Raw genomic sequence first — 26,242 nt, forward strand, 5'->3', positions numbered from 1 at the left:
TTGGGTCCGATATCGCATTTGTGTGTACGTGTTTTATCGCACCGTTTCATTTGATTTTTTTAACCGGACTAAAAATCTTTATAAAACGATGGAACTATGTTGTTCCAATCCTGCAGTGTGTATGCACTCACAATCAGGATCTCCATAGTCATCCTATATAAATCCCGTGGTTATGACAGATGAAGAGCACAGATCTGAAGGTAAATCGTGTAAAACGTGTAGGTGTGTACACATCAGCATGCTGATTGGGGCTTTCAGCCGTTGGTAAAATCGGGAGAAATTTTCTGCAGTGCGCACCCAGATTTACATGGTTAGTGGGGATGAGGTGAAGACAGGATTGAAGGCAATCTGGAAGTCACATACTGACAATTAGACAGTGGATGTGGGGACGTATCTCCAATAGACTGACGTTGGTAGTTTGTGATCTTTACAAGCCAAAAGTTTGTATTAGATGAGCTGACTGGCGACATCACTCGAAACATAACGCGAATAGTAACACTTGTACTACCTAAGCCCTGCACCAGTTATTGTTAATACAAAGACGTTACTTAACTAAGAATTTATAGTACAATAATATTACATTTCAGATCATGGATGAATGGAAATTAATTTCACACCTTGAATTAAACTGCTCGCATGAACATTATTTATTCATTGTTGTGCCATTCAGAAATAATTAAATTATATCAGCATTAAGTAGTATTTTGTCAAGTGTGTCGGCTCTGTTGTAACAGTAATTCAGTCTTGAGAATTAGTGTAAAAAGGTAATGTGAGTTTAGGAAGCACAGATATACAGGGACTTATTAAAGTAGCGAGTCGTTGATTTGAAAATGCAAGTTAATAACAAACACCACCGCACCTTAATATCTACTAGACATGGACATGAAAAAAAGTACGTCTAGTGAATACAAACGTCTCCTTTCAGACAAGCTTTGTTAAGATGTAATAGGATATTGGGAGGATTTAAAGAGATAAATTAAACAGATGAAATAAAATAGGAGCGACATACAACAAAATAGGTGTGGGCAGTTAGAATTAAAGATGCTTGGGCTCGGTTTTCTGAAAACAAAGCCCACCCGAACATCGCAGATCCGAGTACCGAGCCAAGCTGGCTCTGTACTTTTACATTTACTTGGATCTGAAACGAGGCAAACCGTCATCATTGGGCCGTCGGATCTCACAGGTTCTGGATTCCATAAGTACCTCCCTCCCCAGGAGATCCAACGCCATTGCTCACACAGAAACAGGAGGGGTAGCAGTGTTTTTGTCACTTGACAAAAATTGACTGGAAATTACTGGAAATTAACGTTATTGAGGTTAATAACACTGTAGGAACAAAAAAAGAACTAAATTAAGTGATTTTAGCATTTTTTAGCAATCAGATCCAAAACCAAAAACACATGAGGGTGGTTTTGCCAAAACCAAAACACGAAGTTAATACAGATCCAAAACCAAAACACGGGGGTTAGTGAACATCCCTAGTTAGAATATTGTCCATTTAGTGCGAGGCCACACACACACTATTTGTTGAATGAAACATTACAACAGTCTGACATCTTGTAGCTCAACGTCTGTTGTGGAACTACAAGTCCCACCCTTCTTGTTTGAAACTTTATGCTTCCAACTCTCGTTTTGTCACAGACTATCTGGGTTCGCTATCCAGCAACTTTCTCACTATTTGGACTCCTTTATAAGTTAAAAAGAGTGCACACATGTAATTCTGGATTGGAGAAGTGACATTTTCTAAACCTAAGATATTTTATTTCAGCGTTATCTTCAAATTAAACACAGGAAGGAAATATACACTTTCATTAGACTTCAGCGTAAGCATCTACACTGCTTTGTAACGGTTCAGTCTTTCACCGCGATTTGTGATCTCAATCCTTTTCTTACCATTCTGCTGTGACTCTACACCCACCCAGCCAAGGTATCCAGTCATACGCTAAGCCAACATTAGAGTGCAGTCTATCTGGTCACTGGGAGCCAATGAAATCACTGGCACCATGTGCCTCATGTCACTTGTTCCTAGTGATCTAATCCAGCTCCAATTAGAAGATTAGCATAGTAGTACCCATCGGCCACCGACCTTCTCTAACTAAAAAAAAAAAAAAAAAAGAGCAAAAAAAAAAATACATCTATCTGCACTGTCTCATGACCACTGGTTTAACACAAATACATAGCTGCCAACACTGCATGTAGGTGTATTTTATAATGTTTTGTTTTTTTAAATAAATTGTGGACAATTAAGCATACTATATAATACACAATTTATGCTAATATTTAATGTTTAAAGTCATGTGAATAATCTCTATATATTTGGTGATTTCAGAAACCTTGTGTACTAGAAGTATTCTTTACCGTAAAATATTACGGAGAGCCAGGGCCTGTATAAAGCACTCTGCCTGTGGTCTTGTGCATTAACATGGTCACAGAACTCCTTGGAGTATGCTTATGATTTACAATAGTATTATTACACCACCCTTTCAAGCACCTGCTATGAACCTATAAATTGATTGAGCAACTTCCACTTCTGTTTGTTTGAGAGACGTGTTCTGGTATCAGTAGCTGATGGTGAGTGATGATGCTGTAATGCCATTTGGAGGCTTTTTTTGGGTACCTCTTAGTAACTTAGCTCTCAATTTAAAAACGCATATATATGAGCCAAAAATAGGGACTCTCACTGTTTAGGGTTAGGACCCCCCTATTAGCAGAAGCGCCGTGACGTGGCAGGTGGCTTACCATGCATTTGTGTATAACAGAATTCTGCAGTTTTATGTACTATTATAAATAGCAGCTATTTTACTGAGTTGAGTTACTGTGTTGCTGGGGAATTTTTCCTCTATTGTTTTCCTTTCTGGATAACTCCACCTTTCAAGCACCTGCTGTGAGCCTATAAATTGATTGAGCAACTTTATATAATAAACTTCTATAGTTGTAAGTTTCATATTAGCTCCGAGTGTATCTTCAAGGCCTTTCCCCGTACAGGAATATGTCACGATGGCCTTTCAGCATTCCCATTTCTACCTAATTGAGACAAGTGGATTACAGCAATGAAGCTTGCCTCACAGACTGAGAGCTAATAATCTATTCTATGTGACGATAAAAATCTTCAGCAGACCTGAACGGCAGGCTGAGCCAATTCCATTTAGTCAGGCTCTCCTTCAGGGGATTGTGCATTTGTTTCATTGTAATAATTCAGCTATTGCTGTCATTACTCCTTTCTATTGTGTAGTTACCATAACACCATCTCATTTCTGCTCTGTGGACATACTGTGTAAATAACCATTGAGATAACGCTAGATGGGTGCGGTGGCACATAGAGCACCTGGCAGCTGAACAAAGCCAGGCAGCTTGGAGCAGGTGGCCAAGCGTCTCCTGGGAATAATAACACCATCCACAATTCACGCTCATTTGGAGCGAAATAACCTCCTGAAAGACACATTAATCAACCGTTTACACATTGCATAACTATCTGCCTTGTTTTATTTGTAAGCAGACGTGTTCCATAAAAGAACACATTAATTATTCTTATCAGTTATCCATCCTCCAACATGGCTACAACAGAAGGACTATAGAGTAATCTTGCAGTCATTGAGGAGGATCAGCCAGTTGTCTGCAGAAACTCTGTATCCTTCATCTCCAACTAAATCTCTCAGATCTAGTCTGTTCGCCAGCATCCTTATTTACCCGGTCCTGCAGTCAGGGACCGTCACCACAGTAAATGTCCAAATATCTCTGAAAACAGTGTTCAAACTTAATAAATAATAAATATCTACAACATATTAAGCACAAAGGCTAAATTGGAGAAAGAGTCTGATAATTTAGCGCCAGTCATTTTACACAGCGCTGTATGAGATAACTGGCATTTTAGAACAATCTAAATGGATTTTCATCGTAAAAATTTGTTTTAACCAACAATAATGTATATTTCAGTTCCTTATTAATTAAAATATACATGAATATAGTAACCAGGTTAGGGGAACAGAAGCCATCTCCTGGGGTAGATGGTAGTGTACAGCAACAGTCAGACAAGTCCAAGGTTTGGGTACAACTGGCCTCAGCCAGTTATTAAGCAGAAAAAAACCCAACAAAAAATAAAAAAAAGCACAACCAAACTTTAAAATAAACACCTTGTATGTCCGGCACTAACTAAACACACAAACACCCTCTCTCCTTGTGTCCCAAACACATATAGAATATAGAGCTAATTGGTCACCATTTGCAGAGTCTCTCAGGAGGCATCCAACCTCCTCCCCAGGTCTGAGAGAGGAAACTACCTAGCGGCTTTTTATCAGCACCTTAAAAGTGCAACCATTAAATCAGTCTGCTGTCAAATATATAGACATGAACGGTTTATGTACGATAGTAGAAAGGCCAAATACCAGTGGCGCCAGATTTTATGATACTTGTGTGAGTCTCAATTTGCTTTCCTCCCCTACTAAGACAATATGGTTTGAGGTGTATGGCGAGCCACCAGTTATATTAGTAACAGCCCTGCGCAGCTTTAGCTTTGGTTTCAGTTTTTATTTACCTTAATTTCAAAGTGTAGTTCCCTGTACATCTTTGACAATGAAAATACTCAATCTGTGTAGAGCCAATTAACATCTGTTTGTTATATGTTAAAGCAACAATAACTATTAGAATACTTATCCTGAAAGTGGGTATGTATGTTTAGTTATGTATTGTGTTTTGTTGTAGTATCCCTTAAAAATCTAATAATAAAAATATCTTTATTAAAAAAATCAGTCTGCTGTCAGACTGTGAGATCTGAAGACCCGGACTGGGCATTGAAAATGGAGCCCACCCTTCTGGACCCTTACCTGTTTTTCCCATAGCTGAACATACTCTTTGGGAAGCTTTTCCCAAACATCAGCCATCGCCCTGGGGGTTAAAAGCATACAAGACAGACAGCCTGAGACATACTGTATATACCCGCCATATGCCACTTTCCCAGTGCTATTTTTTATATTTTATAGTAAATAAATATATATATATATATATATATATATATATATATATATATATATATATATAAATATACACACACACACACACACACACACATATACATAGATACATATAAACACACAGTATATAATTATGTAAGGTACGAAGGTTTTTTGCACATCTTTATTTTCCTAGATGACCACGACAGATATCTGCATCACCTGTGCCAAGTCAGACACATCCTTATTACATTCAGTACTTTGGACATGCAGCTTTGGATGCCAGCTACAGGCACATTGCTCACAGTATTTGATCTTTCAGAAATGAGTAAATGAAATATCAGGTCAGCTTGATAATATGACTTACTAGATGACCTGTAGATGAGTCATACGCAGCAATCTGCCTACTTGCAATTTGCAGAAAAAAATGCCTTATTACCCAATAATGTCTCCTCTCTGAACATGTGCACATCCAATTTCACATAATGACTCTTCCTGATACCTAAAATAATTAACTACACAAAAGCAACTGGTGGATAGGATGTGTCCCAGTCCTTTTGTAAAAAAGAAACACTTCTAAAGATAACTATGAAACTGCACAATGCTAAACCTGAAAGATAACGGCTTCAACGTGTGTGCGAAATGAACACCGCAATATACAAACCAACACACTAGAATTGCCAATAAACATCGGGAGAAGCAACAATAATTTCTTGTGTATTTTTGTTTAATGTGGTTATTTCCCCTACTTGGCTTTATTTTGGTATTGAACATTAGCCATACTTGCAAATAAACTCTGTGACGATAGCCCTGATAAACCACCACTAAACACACTACGTTGTGGCAAAGTGGTTATTCTTATATCCCAGGATCCAACTTCCCTGCGCCCTCTGACACCTAAAGCTTATTATTATGTGCTATACTATACTATATATATATACCTTAGATTGTACGCTCCTCTGAGCAGGGCCATCTCTCCTCCTGTTTCCACCACTTCTAACTCTGCTCTCCAGCTACTCAGCCCTCCTCCTCGAGGCTCCACTCCACGTCCACTCTCGCTCCCTCCTCCCCCCTGGGGGTCTCCCTGTCTTCCGCGCCCTCCTTCTTGGGCCCCGTCATTTGCGGATCCTACCTCCCCCTTCCCCGCCCTCTCTAGCTGTGCATTGAGCTTACCGAGTTGCTGTGCTTACTGTACTGTGCTGTCTCCCATTGTATTGTAATTTGTTTGTCTCCGTACGGCGCTGCGGACGCCTTGTGGCGCCTTATAAATAAAAATTAATAATAATAATAATAATAAATACTCAGATAGTACATTGTAGCAGGATTACTATAAATTGCTATAATAGTATAGCGCAGCATAATCAGTTACAGATGTCAGGGGACTAGCAGTCAAGGAGTAATTTTGGGCAAGGCAACACTTTTGTGTGGCAAAAATAAGTGGTAGGGTACATAATTCAGACACCGTAAATGTCGGCAGGCTACATGCCGACACTGGCACTGTGTACACAGTTGGACAATGTCATCGGTGTGATTGGCGACATTCATAGTGTCGCCAATCACAAAGCCGACATTAAAAGAACAATGACAGCGGGTCTGGGGTGTAGCCGTCGACAGGTTAAGTGCCAACATTTACAGTGTCGGCAGAATAATGACCGCTACCGAAAATAAGTGATTGTCTGACTAAAATAAGTACTGCTGGCAGGTTCTAAAAAACCTAACATCTCTTCCTACAAATCAACATTACTTCGCTTTTTTAAAGGTGTCGCAAAATTCTGAAATCATTGCCTTGTGTGAACAGTAATGAACCTTGCAGGTCTATCTATGTTTGTGTTTGGTTAAGAGGAGAGGATTGGAGGGTAAAAGCCTCTAAGCTGGAAAATCTGCTGATGCCGCAAAGATATTTTTGCCCTTTTGACAAAATAATGCTCTTATTGTACAAATATGATGTCATATATGTAAAAATATATTACGATATTGAGAACATTATATTAATTACAAGGTATTAAGGGTTCCCCATTGCCTGCACAAAGTGGATAAAACCCTTCGGTAAGTTAAACCAATGTCATGACAGAGCAGCTCATCAAATCACTAACTAGGATCTAGTGACATTAACGAGACATGAAGAATTTCCATACCTGTTGGTGAACCTCACTCCGTTCTTCTGAATGTCAATTGTATTAAACTTCTTGTTGTTTCTCAGAGCCTTTTCCTCCTTGCAGGTCACCCGGAAATAGTGACCGAGTTGTGCGTTAGATTCCAATTTTATACTTTTTCCAGGATCCAGACCTATTTATCAGAAGCACAAAAGTGAGAAAAAAATATTTTAATAACTGTCATGTACAAAACCTGGTTGTCTTATTGCTGTTAATGATGTCTCTACTAGACATATTACTGTAAAACTGCCTTTGTCATCCCACATTTAGTTTTATAGCATCCAATTCCTGTCCCCTTATAAGCCGCCAATTAAACACATCATCTGACAGTGTGATTGTGGGAAGAGCAGGTCTCATAGGAATAGTCAGCAGAGACAGAGTAAGGTATGGTTTAGAGCAAGGTGTATAGGAAATCCTATCTACTCTGGCAGCCAAATGTGACTCTTAAGGTAATAACACCATAATCAGCTTCCAATGCAAAAAAGACAAATCGCTACGAGGGACAGTAATTTATAGAGATCTATTTCGGGGTCTTTGCAGACAAGGTAAAGCAGACGTTCACATATCCCACGCCTTTCACACAGTATTAATTGTCATTAGTTATTTGACTTTCAAATCCATAATTAAACTGAATAAGCAGAGCAGTCTGAAGAGCTGCAGAGCAGATGGCAATAAAAGAGCTTGAGGATAAAGCTCCGTCAATGTGCTACCTGGAAAATGTACAGTAATTACAGGACAACAAAGAGAAGCTGTGTGTGTTGGGGTGATCGGTCCACGGCACAACAGTCTCACACAGGGGATCGTCCACAAGCTCACGCCTTTAACGTAATGCTTTGTGCATGACGTACAGAAACTTTTAGAAAACACATTTCTTTATTTTCCGTTTTTCTTCTGATATTCATCGCATGGGTGATACACATTGAGTCTATAGTGTTATTCTCACAATGTTAACGAACTTGTTGTGAGATGTCACTAGACAAGGACGAAGGACTATATATATTCTTATGAAACAAAATAGAAGACTTATTAACAGGAAATAAAGATAGGAACCCTGCAATAGTTTCGAGAAGGGCCTGGTGGTATTCGGGCTGCTGCACTCCCCAGGCAGTGATCAGAGAGGTGGGAATGGAGCCCCTTCACAGGGTCAGATTCTAATGGGAATGTATGTGTGTGTACAATATCACTACCTTCATGTAGTGTTGTGTGACGGCTCTTATTAGAACAATAAGCATCATCACAAAGATTACAGCCAACACTCTAATCCATCCTCCGGCCGTCCCTCCACTGAGCCCAGCACCCTGGATCAGGGCTCCACTTGCTACCCAGCAATCCTGTTCAAAGAGCTCAGAATGAATTAGGGTGAGAAACCAGCAAAGAGGTGCTGCATCAGCTCTACACACTACCCAGAAACACATGGGTCCAGGTGTCTGTGAAGGAGCCCAGTGGTGACAGCCATACCCTCCAACAACTGAATGTAACAAGTCGGTGCCCAGCTCGCAATCAGCACGCGGATGGTTTGGACAAGCGGCTGGGTGCTGAACGGATGGATTCCTCAGGTATAGCCATGTACACGAATGGTTATGTATGGCCAAATCTGACAGATATCTAGCCAATGGGCAGCTAGGCCCAGTGGCAGGATCACTTTGTGTATGGCCACCTTTAGCTGAACAGCGATTGGAGAACACGACAGTTCAGAGTCTGAGTGAAATGGTATAAATAGACAAGGATGAGATACAATCATATAGATGGTAGGAGGATGTCTGAGAAATGTAGGTGTTAGGCTGTTAAAGAAACCAGACATGAGATGCTCCTGATACTGTACATCTTGTACATAAATACAGCACCCACCTAGCTCTCTGGCTGCACTGCTCAGAGTAGACTGCATGTTCTTCTCAAGATCGTTCATCTTCTCTCTGAGTTCTGTCAAGTTGGGATCAAAAGAAGCTTTTACAAGAAATTCATGATTTTCTACCTGGAACAAAAAAAAAATCCTTTAAAATCCATGTGTTGCAGAAATACATCATGTGCACTGCAAACTCAGCTTAAAGTTCATGTATCACTAACCCTAATTGGAAAGCATTGCAGCTAAGCAATCAGTGATATTGATACAGCTACAAGAAAGTGGATTCATTTAACTTCCTCAGAGTGTCATCCAGGTGGAAGAGACCATTACCGGCAGAGGCAGGGGGGAGTATATCAGAAATTGCAGTGGGTCCTGGATGGTATGTTACATACATCACATTACATTTAGTGCGAGTTCTTTTTAACGTAGAAAAAATATTTTAGCAGTTATTTCTCTTCCCGGCCATATGAATGGATAAATGTCACTAGCCACGTCCAAAGTTACCCATAACCCAACCTAAACAAGGGTCTAGATCTGAATTTTTGGTTGTTCTGTGGACGTTTGTCACATGAGTCCAATGACTGTAAATATAGATATCATTCCCATAATGCTGAACCAGAAAATGTGTATTCATGGACTTAATGTCCACTTTAACATGTACATGTTTAATTTTCATCTTAAAATCTCTTCCTCCCATCGACACTAACCTAATCCATATCTTTATAATAAAAGCCAGTGATGCTGTTGGGTGAGATTGGCAGGTGTGGTTACTGCAGAGCAGCTGCTGATGTGGTACAAAGCCCTGTGGTGATGTTTGGAAGAAACGGCTGTAGAGATCTGCTGACACTTTATAAATAATTGTACATGGCCCTGAGTTATGTATGCAGCTCACTATGACAGCTCAATTCCAGCGGCATGTTTGTGGCCACACGTGTACATGTGTGATTACCTATATAATATAAAGATCGGCAATAGCACAATAAAATATAAAGTCATACAAATGCAGAAAACAGAAAAATGCAAAATACAAATAAAACAAAATGAAAAAATTTAAATTTAAAAAAAGGCATAGAAGTTATTCTACATTAAAAAAGTATATATATTTATTCACATAAATAATATATTACTATGGTAAAAAAACAAAACAAAAAAAAAGGCAAAATGATGCTCAGAAACTCCAAGTCATTCCTATGCTAACACCTAGATGAAGGAGGTGATTATGTAAAACTATGCGGCATCTATTTCTCTTTTCTCCTGTAAATGGGCACAACAGAATCTTGGAAACAAATGGCATGAAAGATGGCACCAGCCTGCAGACAATGGCCTCCTACCACTGCACCAACAATTCACACTTCTCTGGAGGTAAAAACACAATAAATCACATTTTACAAGCACGACATTAACATTCATTTACATTTTAAGCAATTTTTAAAAGGCATATACCAAAAGCCTGAAACCAATGCGGTCTCTTAAACAGATGGCCAAATATAAATTATAAATTAACCTTTGCAGGCTGAAACCTATAACATTTATGGAGGAAACTGAGGGCCAAAAAAGATAGCCTAGGGGTTGTATCTAACCCACTGTCAGCATTTCTCCAGCCCACTCAGCCTAATATTATCTATTGATGATATCCACCTTAATAATTTTCATAGTGACCCCCCACCCCCAGTTAGCAGTGGTCCGGTGTCCCTGCCATCCAGCAGGAGATACTCTCACATGGATTATATACATATGCACACACACATACCGTATTTCCCCATGTATAAGACGCACCTTTTTCCCCAAAATTTGGGGTCTAAAACATGGGTGCGTCTTATACAGGGGTAGCGGGGATGCACGGAGGGGGGGGCAGCATTATTGCGACAGCGGGGGGATCGAGGGGAAGCGGGGCAGCATAATAGTGACAGCGGGGGGATCGAGGGGGAGCGGGGCAGCATTACAGTGACAGCGGGGGGATCGAGGGGGAGCGGGGCAGCATTACAGTGACAGCGGGGTGATCGAGGGGGAGCGAGGCAGCATTATAGTGACAGCGGGGGGATCGAGGGGGAGCGGGGCAGCATTATAGTGACAGCGGGGGGATCGAGGGGGAGCGGGGCAGCATTATAGTGACAGCGGGGTGATCGAGGGGGAGCGAGGCAGCATTATAGTGACAGCGGGGGGATCGAGGGGGAGCGGGGCAGCATTATAGTGACAGCGGGGTGATCGAGGGGGAGCGAGGCAGCATTATAGTGACAGCGGGGGGATCGAGGGGGAGCGGGGCAGCATTATAGTGACAGCAGGGTGATCCAGGGGGAGCAGGGCTGCATTAGAGTGACAGCAGGGGGATTGAGGGGAAGCATTAAAGTGACAGTGGGGGGATCGAGGGGAAGCGGGGCAGCATTAGAGTGACAGCAGGGGGATCCAGGAGGAGGCGGACAGAGGCACAGTGGCAGCGGGGGGGCGATTGCAGGGAGAGTGTGCTGCCCGGCTGCTCTGATCACAATCAGAGCAGCCGGCCATTACACTCTTCCTGCCATTTTTGACAGCTACCGTAATATTTTTTTTTTTTATTTTGGGGCCAAAATTAAGGTGCGTCTTATACATGGGAGCGCCTTATACATTGGGAAATACCTATATATGTATAGTGTGTGTTTGTGTAAATGTATGTATTAATAAAGGGCTGTGTGGAGCCCGAAACGTTGACCAATTTTTAGTGGAATAAATACTTTAATATTCTGAAAAGTCCTGTGAGTGCCTCCTAATTATACTATTATTTATATATATATATATATATATATATATATATATATATATATATATATATATATATATATATATATATATATATATATATATATGCCTAGTGGTGTGTGAAAGTGTGTGTGTGTGTGGAAAAAATAAAACCAAGCTGCAGCGCCACCTGCTGGGCGGAGTTATACACTGACCTACTAAATTCTTAGTGTGTGTGGGGAAAAAAAATTCAGAAAGGGCTGAAATTTGGTATACTAAGATGTTTTTTATTTGTTAATTTAATTTGTTAATTGTTAAAAGTGTTTATAAAGATTTAAAAAAAAAATATATATATGTATATACGTACACACAAAAAGAAGAGGAACATAGATAGGCGCTAAATTCAAATTGAGTCCCCATATAGTTCATATATCACACCCAAATCACTTCTCCTGTACAAGACCGCTGAAACATTCACTAGGTAATGTTTGATTGGATCCAAATAATTTGTTTAACTTCAATCCAAAGATAACCTCCAATTGTTGCAAGAGCAAAGGCAAATGGGCTGCACTGCAATGACAATTGGAAGTTATCTTTGGATTGCTATATAAATAAATGATGATGATTGAAGTTAATCAAATTATTTTGATCCAATCAAATATTACCTAGTGAATGTTTCAGCAGTCTTGTGGAACTTACTGAAGATTCTAACACCAGTCCTGCTGTCACTTTGAAGACCATTAACCTGCTATCTAGTTTAGTGATCCAGGACTACGTTTTGGATAAGAGCCAATAAGAGATACAGATAAGCGATTTTCATTATAATTCTGGTATGCACAAAAACACAAAAGGTGTGTGTGGTGGTGAATCACCCGTTTGTATGATACTAAACCATTGTGCATTTTGTTTGTTTCTTCCCCATGAGATGAAAAGGGATCGAAAAACTCGATGGGAGTTTTGTGACAGATTGTCTGCTACACGCTTCATATCTATATTTATCTGGTTATAAGAAATATCAAGAGGTTTGAGATCCAAGAATCATTATAGATAAGCTCTGTCTTCAATCCGGTGCGCATAAAAACATCCACAGGGTGTCTTGGTGCTGGGAATTCTCTAGAAGCAATATTATACTATTGTTGTTTTCCATATGTTTGTGAGGACTATAACTTTAATACAGCGAGCTAACAATAACATATCTGGTACGCATATAGAATACCAACTTTTTTTTTTTAAAACCAGTTGCTGAAATATTACACTATCAGGCGCCCTGCTGTCATTTTTTTGGTAGATAGATACACACATTTGTGATTAGATCAATTATTATTCGGGAAGGAGTATAAAAATAAACCTGACCCTTGCTGGGTGGATTATTAGGATTATCACTCAAATTCAGAATACGTTTTGATTGTTTCTTTACCAGAATACTGTACTTTTTCTGATGGGGATCAAACTTGAGGGTGGAAAAGCTAAAGGTCTGTTCTGATGGGAAGGGCACTGGCAAGATACTGGCTGATGTGGCCTATTATTTATTCTGATAAGGTCTAGAGAATACATACTGCCTGGTGTGGGTCTGGGATCTGGTATGACCATGACTGCACTGGAAAACTAGGAATGTGTTTGCATAGACTACACTGGAATGGTACTGCTATGATAAAGTGCTGGAGGGCTCTGGGATCTGCTCCAACAGGGACTGTACTGGAATGGCTCTGCTCGGAGAGGCCTGGGATCTGCTCCAACAGGGACTGTACTGGAATGGCTCTGCTCGGAGAGGCCTGGGATCTGCTCCAACAGGGACTGTATTGGAATGGCTCTGCTCGGAGAGGACTGGGATCTGCTCCAACAGGGACTGTACTGGAATGGCAATACTCGGAGTGGCCTGGGATCTCTTATGACAGGGACTGTGCTGGAATGGCAATGCTCGGCGAGGACTGGGATCTCTTATGACAGGGACTGTGCTGGAATGGCAATACTCGGAGTGGCCTGGGATCTCTTATGACAGGGACTGTGCTGGAATGGCTCTGCTCAGAGAGAATGGAGATCTGCTCGGACAGAGACTGTGCTGGAATGGAACTGATCGGAGAGTACTGGGATCTCAAATGGCAGGAACTGTGCACTGCGATGGTACTGTTCTGAGGTGACTGGGATATGTTCTGACAGGGACAGCACTGCAATGGAACTGCTCTAGGAGGACAGGGATTTGCACCAATAGGGATGTACTGCGCTCGGAGGGCTCAGCGACTGCACTAGAAAGGTAAGTCTGGAGAGGTCTATGGTCAGTTGTGACTGGGGACTGCACATGCAAATTACAGTTCTGAGGGGACTGCGCATGGAAATTACAGTTCTGAGAGGACTGCGCATGGAAATTACAGTTCTGAGGGGACTGCACATGCAAATTACAGTTCTGAGGGGACTGCGCATGGAAATTACAGTTCTGAGGGGACTGCGAATGGAAATTACAGTTCTGAGGGGACTGGGATCTGTTCTGGTTGGGACTGCACAGGAGGTCACAGATCTGCTCTGAAACACCTTTTTGGGAGTTATTTTCTTATTATTGTTTATATATCACATATGAAGTGCTATAATATAAAGTAAGAAAGTCACCAGGGTCTGAAATGAGGTCTCATGTTAGCTCCTATTTAAGGGGTAAACAACATTAAAAAAGTTCAATTTAGCTGAGTGGCAATATAAATGATCTCTATGCATACAAAGACACTCATACTTTCATTTTACTAGATACATGTTCTGAAAGTACTGGGATGTGCAATAGTATAAGCACCGCCAACAACTGTGGTTTATACAGTGTATATATATATATGGCATTTATACTGGAATACAGATGGCACCATGGACAGTATGGGATTAACCAAGCTCAAGTTTGATATATATCTATATCGAAATTTTAGCTGAACATATAACAAGTATAAAGTGTTACGATATGTTCCACCAGCTAATACAGAGGCAGAAACCCTATCTTTACATATAGTTATTTAAAAAATAGTTTGAAGCATTTTTCGTTCACATGTAAATCCCTCACAAAACTGTAAACTGAATGCTTCAAACTTCTGAATATTTTTCATCCTACATTAGGTTCTGTAAATCGTCCAACAAAGTTATTATCAATAATTTTTCTACTTCATTATTAGTGAGCAATCATGACAATCTGCAAAAAACAAACAAACAATAAAAAAAAAGGTCATACTGCTTGGTTAAAAGGAAAGCTATGGCTGGCCAGATACATACACATGGTGGAGGTTTGTAGTAGCAGCTTGTGCAGTGGAAGTAAGATCATTCCCAGGAAAATATCAGCCTAATGTAGCAGTACACGTTTCAATTATACATGTAATTGCATCAGAGTTACAGCCGTTTGCCCTCTGTGCTGCCCTTTCCGTCTACAATTCTCCACATAGAGGCCCATAACTATACTACTACACCCGGGTGCTAGCTGACCATCATTCAGCAGTCAGTGGAATACTAATGGAGACCATGTAGAACTTGCAGCACAGATCCCTAAGGAGAAAGGACATACAATACACAAGTGGTCACAGAGAATGGATGAAAGAAGAACGCACTGCAGGCTCCATCCTTGGTTCATTAATTCTCGTCTGCTCATGTGCTCAGCCGGCCCCACTGCAAGATTAACCAACAGTTGTGCACAATTCACTTGCAGAACAATGCCTGGGGGTAGTAACCTCTTCTGTGTACCTTAGGGCCTACAACAAATGTTTCATCATTGTGTTTGGTAGAGAGGAAAATGTGTGACCTTTTGGATATTTTGTTTTTTAGGCATTTCTGTGTAGTGCTACAATCATTATATACTGGTAAAAAAAAAGTCCAGACTCAGAGGACACACCTCTGACCACAAAAACAAAGAAACTTTACTACATAGTCCACTATTGTTAAGGGATATGTTGCACCTAAGCACATTTATTTTAAATAATAATAATAATATAAAATAAAATATGTTACACTAATCTGTACAAACCTAAAAATTGGAGAAATTACACTGAAAAAGTCTGTAAAAAACAACAAAGATCTTATTGAAGAGTAACAGTCCAGAGTCTGACAGATTCTTTACTTAAAGTCCACTCGATACATCATTTCAAGCATTCTGCAGTTTTCCACAATCAAAACGACAGCGCCACCTGCTGTCCAAATGAGATCTACCATGTTACTTACGTTTACCTTAATGGAATAATTGATATGGCAGCTACCATCCATGTGTGACCCTGTAGAATCTACACTTTTACCTAATGTATATTGTACAGTAAGTGGCTGCATATCATCTGAAAAGAGGCCAAACCTGCAGACTGAGTGGACAAATGTGTTGCTGCATTAATCTCTGATGTGAATTGTGTTGTGAAAAGACATATTAAACCCCCCCCCCCCAAAAAAAAAACCTTGATATAAAACACAGAAGTGGCCCAGACTGAAATCCAAGGCTCTTCCCCAGTCCTCGTCTTTCAGCTGCAGATCGTTTATGTTTTCCAAGTAATGTATGTCTAAAAATGACCGCTCTTGATAGCTCAGTGCACAAAATTCTCATTAAATGGGATGTTGTCTGCTTGAGTTACTGCGTGCACACTAGCAACGCACAATAATAACCCTTATGTTTTTAAACATGTCTTGTTCTGCCACAAATTTTCCATTTGCAAATGATACAAGCATAAAGCTTCAATGTGGGTGGAAGACAACATCCATTTTTCAGGTCAGTGAACATTTAACCAGGGAGAGTGATTTAGGTCACAGCTTTAAAGAGCAGCTCATTAACTCAGGTGAGAAAAACGTGTTTACAACCAATCACTATTCATTGCAGTTCTTGGAAAGATTCAATCATCGCATATAACCCGTTCTAGCTGGGGAAGGGAATCAGAAAAACAAAAGAGATTTAGCTATGCAGCTGCTGGCTTATGACTGCACGCCATATATAACGTGAAAGAAAAAGGCACCAACAGCACACACACATTAAAGTAAGAGAGGACAACAAGATGTAGACCTCCGTCTAGTAAAATATTGTCTATGTCATGAGATTGTCTGAAAGCGCATGCAATATGCGGCTAAGAGACAGTCCGGTACACAAATTAGAAACCAGCAATGCAAAGACTCCTAGGGGTATATTTACTAAAGTGCGGTTTCGAAAAAGTGGATATGTTGCCTATAGCAACCAATCAGATTCTAGGTTTCATCTATTTAGTGCATTCTACAAATTGACAGCTAGAATCTGATTGGTTGCTATAGGCAACATCTAAACTTTTTCAAAACCGCAGTTTAACAAATATACCCCCTGGTATTACCTCTGACCCAATCTATTGCAAATCAGAGTAGACAAGCAATGCTATAATGTCTAAGATTGGTAAGTGGACACCTCCTTTCTGGGCAGACTGTTTCTAGTTATCTCTTGTTCCATGCCAAGTCTGTAAAACTTTTATTATGCTTCTGCAGGTCCGCCTTCTTTGGGGGGGGGGGGGGGTCATCTGCATAGTATAAACTATTTTTGTTTGAGGACTCTAGGCATTTTAGCTAGATTGCAACAGGCCTGGAAGTTAATATTCAAGTCCTGCCATGAAATTAGTTCATCTCTGATTTGTAGGATCACAGGTTTAATGTTGCAGGTATTTAAGTGGGAGGGGTGTGATGGAAGAGATATGCCCAGGAATGTTACATATTTCAGCCAATCCATTCTATATATAGTAATATATTTCCATGCAGGGCTCTCTCTTTCCTCATTCATCCATCTACAATGGAAAATAAAATAAAAAAGTCTTCCACTGAGGATACCACTGTCGGTTAGGGTGGCACGGACATCTGGATCCTACAGCAGCATGGCTTTTCGAAGTTGGCAGGCGCGGCAGCCTACAGAAGACTGCAATTTCCATCCGGACCAGAGGTAACAAAACTCACTGTTTTCCCCACTGCAAAAGGTACTTTCAAGTCAATTTGGAGAATATGCAGCATCTTGTTACCCCCTCACTCCCTATAGGACAGCAAAGGATTTATTGAGAAGAACACACCATTTTATATCTGGCCAATACAATCAGAAACCTTCCAATTTGGTGGGGCACTCTCAAAAGATCTCTACTACATTAGTTCGTGGTCTGGGGCTACAAGTGTATACTATGAAAGGATCTGCAGGGAAGTATTTATCTGGCCTGAGGCTTACCTGCTATAAGGCCCTGGGCTCCTGATAGTCTATGGTAGAGGACACTGCTGTCTATACATTTAGGTCTCAGCCGAGCTAGAACTCAAAAGCTTGATCTCTGGTACTGGATTTAACATAGCCAGCTGTTATTCCTGCATTGGCATTGTTCAAAATACAGCACTGGACAGAGGTTAACGGACATCATCCTACAGTCCCCAGTCTTTGGGACCACATCAAGAGGTGGATACAGAGGGCACAGGCTGTACAGCTGCACACATTTGCATTAATACATTGATTTCTTAGTACAAAGCATCTACCACCTGGGTGAACCTGCTCAGTCAGTTGTCTGACAACTTGCCCAAAGCTATTCCATCTGGTGCCCTCCTGGTTTACCCCCATATTATCCTACCAACCATTGTTTCGGACTAACTCAGCAGCTGAGAATACCTGCCTGCTTCTTGCCTTGTTTTGAAAAATTTGACTTTACTCCAAACTTTCTTTGTTCAAAATAAGTCATGTACGACAGAGGTGTCGATCAATGTTATTCCGAACCCAGTAAAGATTAACTTTGCTCCAAGTCCTAAAGGCCCATTTCTCTTTTGGCTACGAAGTTAAAATGTTGGCAAATATTCTGGCTAAATAAAGTTGTAACTGAAATTGTCCATGCAGACCGGACTGTATTAACGTCCAGCAAATCTATGACTTCTAACCTTTTACTGTTGTATAAGCATTTACAAATGTCGCATGACATGGATGATGAGGATGTGTGGCAACAGTTATGGATTGAGGGGAGGGGGATGCGGCAGGGTTGCCCTCTATCCCCTGCATGGTTTGTCCTCACTATAGAACCTTTGCCATGTTTAATTAGGTCTGACTTGTATATTCTGGGGCTTACAGTGGGTAATAACTTTATATGTGGAGAATTTGTTTGAGGATTTGACAATCAAATTTGAGGATTTGTTTGAGTCTTGGCAGACATGAGGGACGCTCAATCTACTGCAGGTGGTTGGGGGCTTTGGGCAGTTTTCAAGCCTCAAGATTAACTGGTCCAAATCTATTATTTACTGACAGCGTCTACAACAGGAAGGTGGAGGGCAACACCCCATACACTGTCCTGCATGAAACTTAAATACCTTGGTATATGGGCAATATAATATGCAAGACAATCTCACCTTCAATACATCAATATCAAGTGATTGAACACCTCAAATCAAAAAGTCATACTCCCCCCACCCCCCAGGTAAGGTTTATTGGACTATTCCTACATAATTGCTTAAATAAATCTGTGTCCCAATACATGATTAACCTGTTGTTGTTGTTGGCCAAAGTTAAAGCTAGAACCCGGAGTATCCTAGTTTTCACAAATGGGTGGTTATGAGAAAGTAGTATGGCTGGATATGGTGTAATGAGGGGTAATGAATCAGTTGTCTTACGGAGCCTCTAGTAAATTTAGCTTTGTTAATGGGTGTTTATATATCCTAGTATTTGGTAGAGAATACATAGCAAAGTTTACAAGACTAGGGATAATGAGCCAAGATAGTGTGTAGCTTGCTGCAGTATGTGGCTGCATATGATCTATAAATTGAGCTAAACAACCATGTTTACACATGATGCCCTCTCTATCGCTCTTCACACAATATCTGCATTTTAGGGTAAAGTATTACTTTTATGTCATTCTACTTTTTAGGGGGTGGGTGGGGGGATTGTTTTAAGTGTGAGTCTTGTAAATTGAAAAAATTTAGCAAAGCCTTGCAGTTATTAAAATAAACAAGTGTATAAGTGATCACAGGTTTAATGAAAGATTTTGCAATTCCCAAGCCGTGATGCGATTTATTATAAACTTTGTAAAATGATGCAATGCAAGTTTGCAAGAAAGATTAGTATATGAATTTGTTAGTGGAGCAGCACAGGATGTGATTACATTGCTGATGTGAGATCTCTCACTGATGAGTGCTTATTATGCCTATGGTTCTACTGCAAGTAGCATTTTTGCACCATAACTGGTGTAATAGTGATGTATTGTTTGGATCTTAAGTGTTCTACTTATGCCCATTTGATTGTCAGCATTTAAACACAGTTCGCAGTGCAAATCGCCCATCTGCATCTAGAATTTGCCAAATGAAAACTGTTGGTGTGAAACAGTAAAGCTAGGTACACACTGGAGAATTTTCAGACCAATCTGTTATCTACAACGATTGTACCTACGACTGAAGGCCCGACCGGTCAGATGAGTCATGCATACATACTACACACGATTTACCCTCAGATCTGTGCTCTTCATCAGGTCCTATAAACGTTTAGAGAAGGACAGCACAATATGCATTCATTCATTCCTATCACACTGATTAACCTCTGTTATAGCTATCCCCATGTAATAATGAATATCGTTAGCTTCTGTGACTCTGAAACAAAACATTCAGTCTCAGAACGAACGAATGAATTATTCCATCTAGAGCACTCTCTACATTTAGTCACCGATACATGTTCATTGCCGGCTGAAAAGATCAGACTATGTGAACTCTATGGAGATAGCAAGTACAGACACACTGCAGGATCGGAAAGTGATTGGAACGAGATTATTAAACAGCACAACCAAAGGAAAGGACAATCGGCACTTTAACACGATGAACGATAGTCGTTCAAGTATATGCACTAACGAGATATGTGGCCAAGTCTTCGTTCATTGGGTGATTGGCCTGATAATTGGCTGAAAATCTGCCAGTGTGTACCTATGATAAGTATGGAAATAATTTGTTCTCCTGCACAATAAGTTATAATTTTGTAATTAATTTTGTTCACATAAATGTTGCGAGTCTAAACAGATTTACTTCATTCGAAGATATAAGCTATATGAATGCAAACAGTCAACACAGCATGTATCATATGGTGGCTTTATTAAACCAAACTGCAGTGAAATAGTAAGTCTGAAGAAAAGAACTTTGTGTTATGCAGACACAAATATACAATCAATTTATAATGTGAGAACATTAATGTTGTGTATAGGACATGCATTTCATTTTGTTGTGCTAAAAACTGTAGATTCAGTTTTAAAGAAATTGGAGTTTACATTACTCAAAGAAAATAGGATTTGGTGGGAGGCTGCCACATTGGAGCAATACTGAGCAGATCATCTTATACCTAAAGGATTGCAGATTATAAACAATCCCTCCTTCACGTCAGCTTCCATAAAATTTTAAAATAAATGGAATATTATTTTACAACAATGTTCCTTTTCCCTTATGGAATTAATTTTGGAGGATAAAAGATCTCAGCTGAGAAAATTGGAGGAGGAGATACTCAGTTTACAATCTCTCATCAATCTGTTTGAGGATCTTAATGATGTTAAGAACATAACAGATAAAATTGACCGTGATACCAAATTATTAATTACAAAAATACAAAAGAAGTTTATGAGAAATATTAATATGGGCAAAAATTATAATGAGTCCACTCGAAATGATATCTATAATAATCAACCTTTGGGTAAAAGAAACAACAAAAAAATGGGAACAAGTTCTACTAACATTGTTTCACGGGAATATCAAGAAAAAGAGCTACCAGCTACCTCAAATGATTATTTGAAATGGCACGATATACCCAGAAGACATAAATATAACAATGAAAACCATTCTGAAAGGAGTACACAACCAGTTTCTTTTGAATCGTGGAACAGGTTTGATATTCTTAAAGAAGTAGAGAGTTCCCCTTTTATTTATCCAAGTAGTCACCAGAGAAGAAAATCTCAGTGGAGAAAATGGACACGAAAAAGAATGTGATAGATAAAACGAACCATGACTGTGGTACAAGCTTAGCTAAGCGTTCTATACAATACAAAGAGGCCAACGAGATGGAAAGAAATCAGACTTCTTAGGTTGAAAGAAAAACTTAAGACCAAAAAAAGTCTAATGAAAAAACTTTTTTGTAGGCCTAAACCGCATACCAATATTTGTAATTTATCTTCACGCTCTTTAACACAGAATGAAACAACATTATCTAAGGGTCTCAAATTTGCACCCACATCAATGCCAAATGCTTTAATATGTATTTAGATGTACAAAAGTTCATCAGAAAGCTTACTATCAAAAAAAAAAATTCAATAACGGATGGATAGTATAGATACGGTTCCGATTGATAAACAGACTATCCTAAAAAACGTTCAACTTTTTATCCATCACATGTGAAAGGACCCTATATTGATACATTTAATAAACTTGTAGTCGATGATTTGAGGAAAATTAGTATGCAAAGAGATATAAGGAAAAAAGTTCATTTTAATCTCTCTCAAAGAGAGACATGCACTAAAAACTTTAAAAGAAGATGCCAATTTGGTTATTAAACCTGCCGACAAAGGCTGAGGTGCGGTCATTTTAGATAAAAGATAATACCTTAATGAGATCAATAGGCAACAATGACCCAAACACTTATTCCAAATTGAAGAGTGATCCGACAATAAAAAGAAAACACTTGAAGATTTTATTAATAAATATGACAATACGGGTGTTTTCAGTAAAGAAGAGTGAATTGTTGAGAGATCACAATCATACCACACACTATATTTATATATTTCCAAAAGGTACACAAGGGGTTAGAACATACCCTTAGACGCCCGATTATTTCCGGCGTCAATAGTCTGTCAGTCTTCAATGATCATTTTTAACAACCTATTGTCAAAAATAACTTGTCGTATTTGAAAGATACAAGCAACATCCTAATAAAACTTGGGAGTGATTAAATGGGATACCAATATGTTTGTAGTAACAGCAGACGTCCCTTCATTATACACTATAATCCATCATGAGAAAGGCCTGACAGCTGTAAGAATTTTTTTGGGATAGAACCAATATATGTGAAAATTTAAAACATTTTCTCTTGGAAGGTATTCACTTTATTGTAAATAAAAACAATTTTTATTATAAGGGTATTTATTAAATCCAAAAGACGGGAACGGCAATGGGGACCAGGTTTGCCCCGAGCTATGCTAATCTATTTATGGTGTATTGGGAACATCAATACATAAATGACAGGCTCGGAGCAAACCTGTTATTTTGGAAGAGGTACATCGATGATGTCCTCTTATTTTGGAAAGGTGACAAATTCTCATTGGACATATTTTGTTCTAGTTTGAATTGTAACAGTTGGAACATAAAATACTCTTGACATAAGACTTCAGTCCATTTTTTAAACTTGGAAATTTATATTAAAGATATGATCTTGCAAACTAAGAGCTATAATAAACCGACAGATACAAACTCTTACATCCTTCCGTCAAAGTCAACATCACAGGAACTGGCTGAAAAGTATCCCCTACAGTCAATTTCTTCGGTTACGCAGAAACTGTACTGAAAATTCAGTTTTTGTAACACAGGCAGATAATATGTATAATAACTTCCTTGAGAAGGGTTATGATAAAGAACTTTTGGATACAGCTAAAGATAGGGTACTTATGATAGATCGAGAGAGTCTATTTGTGGATCTATCTATGTTGGCAAAACCTCACGCCCTCTGAAGAAATGTCTATTTGAACATGTACGCAACATTAGATTGGGCTATGAGTTACATTCATTATCTTTGCATTTTAAGAACCAACATAATTGTTGTGTAAAACATATTAAACATTTTATGGGCATTGATCTGATATAAAAAGACTGAAAACAGAGATATTGCCAATTAACTCTCCAAAAGAGAAATGCAATGGATTTTTAAGTTAAATTCTTTGATGCCTGTGGGCTTAAATAAGGATTTTGAACTGAAATGTTTTATAGAATTATATTTAAGCAATGTTTTCTTTCTTTTCCCTTTGGTTCGTCAACATGTTACCGAGGGGAGATGAAGATCCGGACAATACATCATTATATATTATTTATTTATTTTAAAAAAAATGGTATTGTTAATTTGCATAATCAGACCCCGATTATGTTAATTATCATCCTAATTTTGTTATAGTTAAATATATTTTTATGATGAGTTTTATAACTCCATTAAGTCCTCACTATACGTTATGTATTTGACAATGAGGCATGGTTTAGACAATACTGAAATATTCTGATGAAGCTAATGAAATAATCTGGTTCTGAACTATAATTATCTTGTTTGATTTTTGGCTTATGTTAATACCACATTGTATCATTTATTTACGTGGAACACTTAGTGGCATATTCAATTAGCTTTTGGATTCGCGGTAACGCGCGTTACCGCGAAAAGTGCGCGTTCTTGCGGGTATTACGGTACCGCATTAACGCGGATTTTCGTATGCAACCCTATGGGCTACGAACGAAAATCCACGTTATTGCGGTACCGTGTATTACGCTTCGCGGCCGTTCCGGCGCGTTACCGCGAATCCAAAAGCTAATTGAATATGCCCCTTAATGTTATTTATGAGATGTGTGGTAATCGGATTATGTGGTCATGTGACCTTCATACGATGACTTCTTATTTGGAGCAAAAATTACAATCATTTTGTTTATGTAAATACCACATTGTATCATATTATTCTATGTGGAACACCTAATGTTATTTACGGGATGTGTGGTAGTCTTAATATGTGGTCATGTGACCTTTATATATATATATATGACGACTTTTTATTGGAGCACACATTATATGTTTCATAATTGCTATCTCTATTCAATCTCGATTATATTTTGGCCAATTTTGAGAACGAGGCTTGGCTCCGTTTATGCTGAATTATCAAGGTGAATAAGACTGGGCTTAGATATGTATTACTTGTTTTTTGTTCAAATGGAATTTTCATAACTGTTTAAAGTTGTTCTAATTTGTGCAATAGACTTTATAGAATGCGAAGTTCATGTTTTTTTATGCTGACATGCGATCATGTGACCATTTGTAATTATATAAGGTGACTGCAAATTGATTTTAATATGTGGTCATATGACCATTACATATGATGACTTTTCATTGGAGCATACAATACATGTTATAGAGCCCACTGATCATTATTGTATTATTTTAATATTCCTATCTCGATTATATTTCAGTTATTTTTGAAAACGAAGCTTGGTTCCTTTCATGCGGAAGTACAGCTTCCGAGGTAGGTAGAATTGTGCTCCAGACATGTATTTGCCTTTTTTGGCCCAATGGAATTTTTCAACTGTTTAATGTTATTTTAATTTGTGTGGTGGACTTATGATTGAATGTGAAGTTATGTTTTAATGTTCATGTGACCTTGAGTAACTATATATGGCGACTGTAAACTAGATTACACACTACCTTGATAAAGAACTATATTCTGAAGGTCGAAACGCGTCAGTTGAAGTGTGTTTCTCTAGTTCTATAGGACACCTGCCTGTTCGTGACCAATATCTCTGAGGAATATTAGCAGCGACTCCGCGACATGTAACATCCGATTTCTCAATGCTTACTGTTCCTCTGTTCCTGTCGTTCCGGTAGGAGTACCCATGCACCTTGTTTTATTTTATTAAACGTTTTAAACGTACTGCACTAGATTCTCTTTGGTTTTTTTTACCCTATTTGGTGTTTTTGGTGGCCAATCTACTGGGATACTGATAAGGAACAGAATCTATTTGATATGAAAATCTGAAAGAACGCAGCTTGTGAGTAGGACTCTAAGGGGGCGCCTAAACCTGTGAAGCGGCGATTGACACAAAACCTTTTATGTGCACCTATATGTATAGTCATCTGTTGGAAGCGAAATTGGAAGAAATACATCTCATCCTTATAAAGAATAATCGTGCAACACTGTATATCGAAATAATCTAATACAGAGGATTATCTCTCTTTTATATATACAACCTATTAAGGACCAAAAAAAAACCAGCGAATGTCAAAATTCCTGAATTTAAGTATTTTTAGCTTTTTTTCAGGTTTTTTTTGGGGGGATATACAGCGCAGAATTATTAATTTATTTTGTATCTCTTTCATGTTTTGACTTGTGTGGTAGTCACTTGTGAATAGAACTGCTGCAGTTGATTGTGAAGCGCTGAAAGGGTTATAATATATATTTTTGGGGTATTTACTATTCTTACAAACAAGGTAGCAAAAACATTTCTATGATATTGGGTTTGGTGGCCACAAACCCAGTGAAAATCAGGTAATGTAAGTGAACCACTGGAGACAGAATGTGCCCATAAACAAAATGTACACTACTGCAGACAATACAGAATACACAGATAATTGAACGTTGAGAGATACTGACAGTTATGATAAACAGCAAGTGTGTCCTTGATGGAATAACAAGCGGAGAATAGACAGATCTAATTGAAATGCTAAACAAAATATATTTCCAGACTCGTCCCAATGACCTACATGTAGTTAGCTTGGAATTTTTAAAAGTAATACTTCCTCTATGGTCTCTCGAGCGGCGAACAATTCCTTAGGCTATACAATGATAAAAGCACTCTGCACGGAGGATATAACCTCTTGTAATGTGAGCTATTCCATATAAGAAACATTAAACAGAGGTCCTGTATCTTAC

At 39.0% G+C, this 26,242-nt stretch overlaps 1 protein-coding gene across 1 annotated transcript in view; it reads right to left on the bottom strand.

Annotated features, from left to right (window-relative positions):
- The window catches only part of MSH2 (mutS homolog 2), a 90,983-nt gene that overhangs the window by 18,685 nt on the left and 46,056 nt on the right, over positions 1-26,242 (bottom strand). The window contains exons 9-10 of the mRNA XM_075204110.1: positions 8,948-9,071; positions 7,082-7,232 (exon numbers count right to left, since the gene is read on the bottom strand). Coding sequence (XP_075060211.1) covers positions 7,082-7,232; positions 8,948-9,071 — 275 coding nt within the window. The remainder of the gene's footprint in view (positions 1-7,081; positions 7,233-8,947; positions 9,072-26,242) is intronic.

Source organism: Mixophyes fleayi, chromosome 3 (assembly GCF_038048845.1).
Source record: "Mixophyes fleayi isolate aMixFle1 chromosome 3, aMixFle1.hap1, whole genome shotgun sequence".
Lineage (NCBI taxonomy): Eukaryota > Metazoa > Chordata > Amphibia > Anura > Limnodynastidae > Mixophyes > Mixophyes fleayi.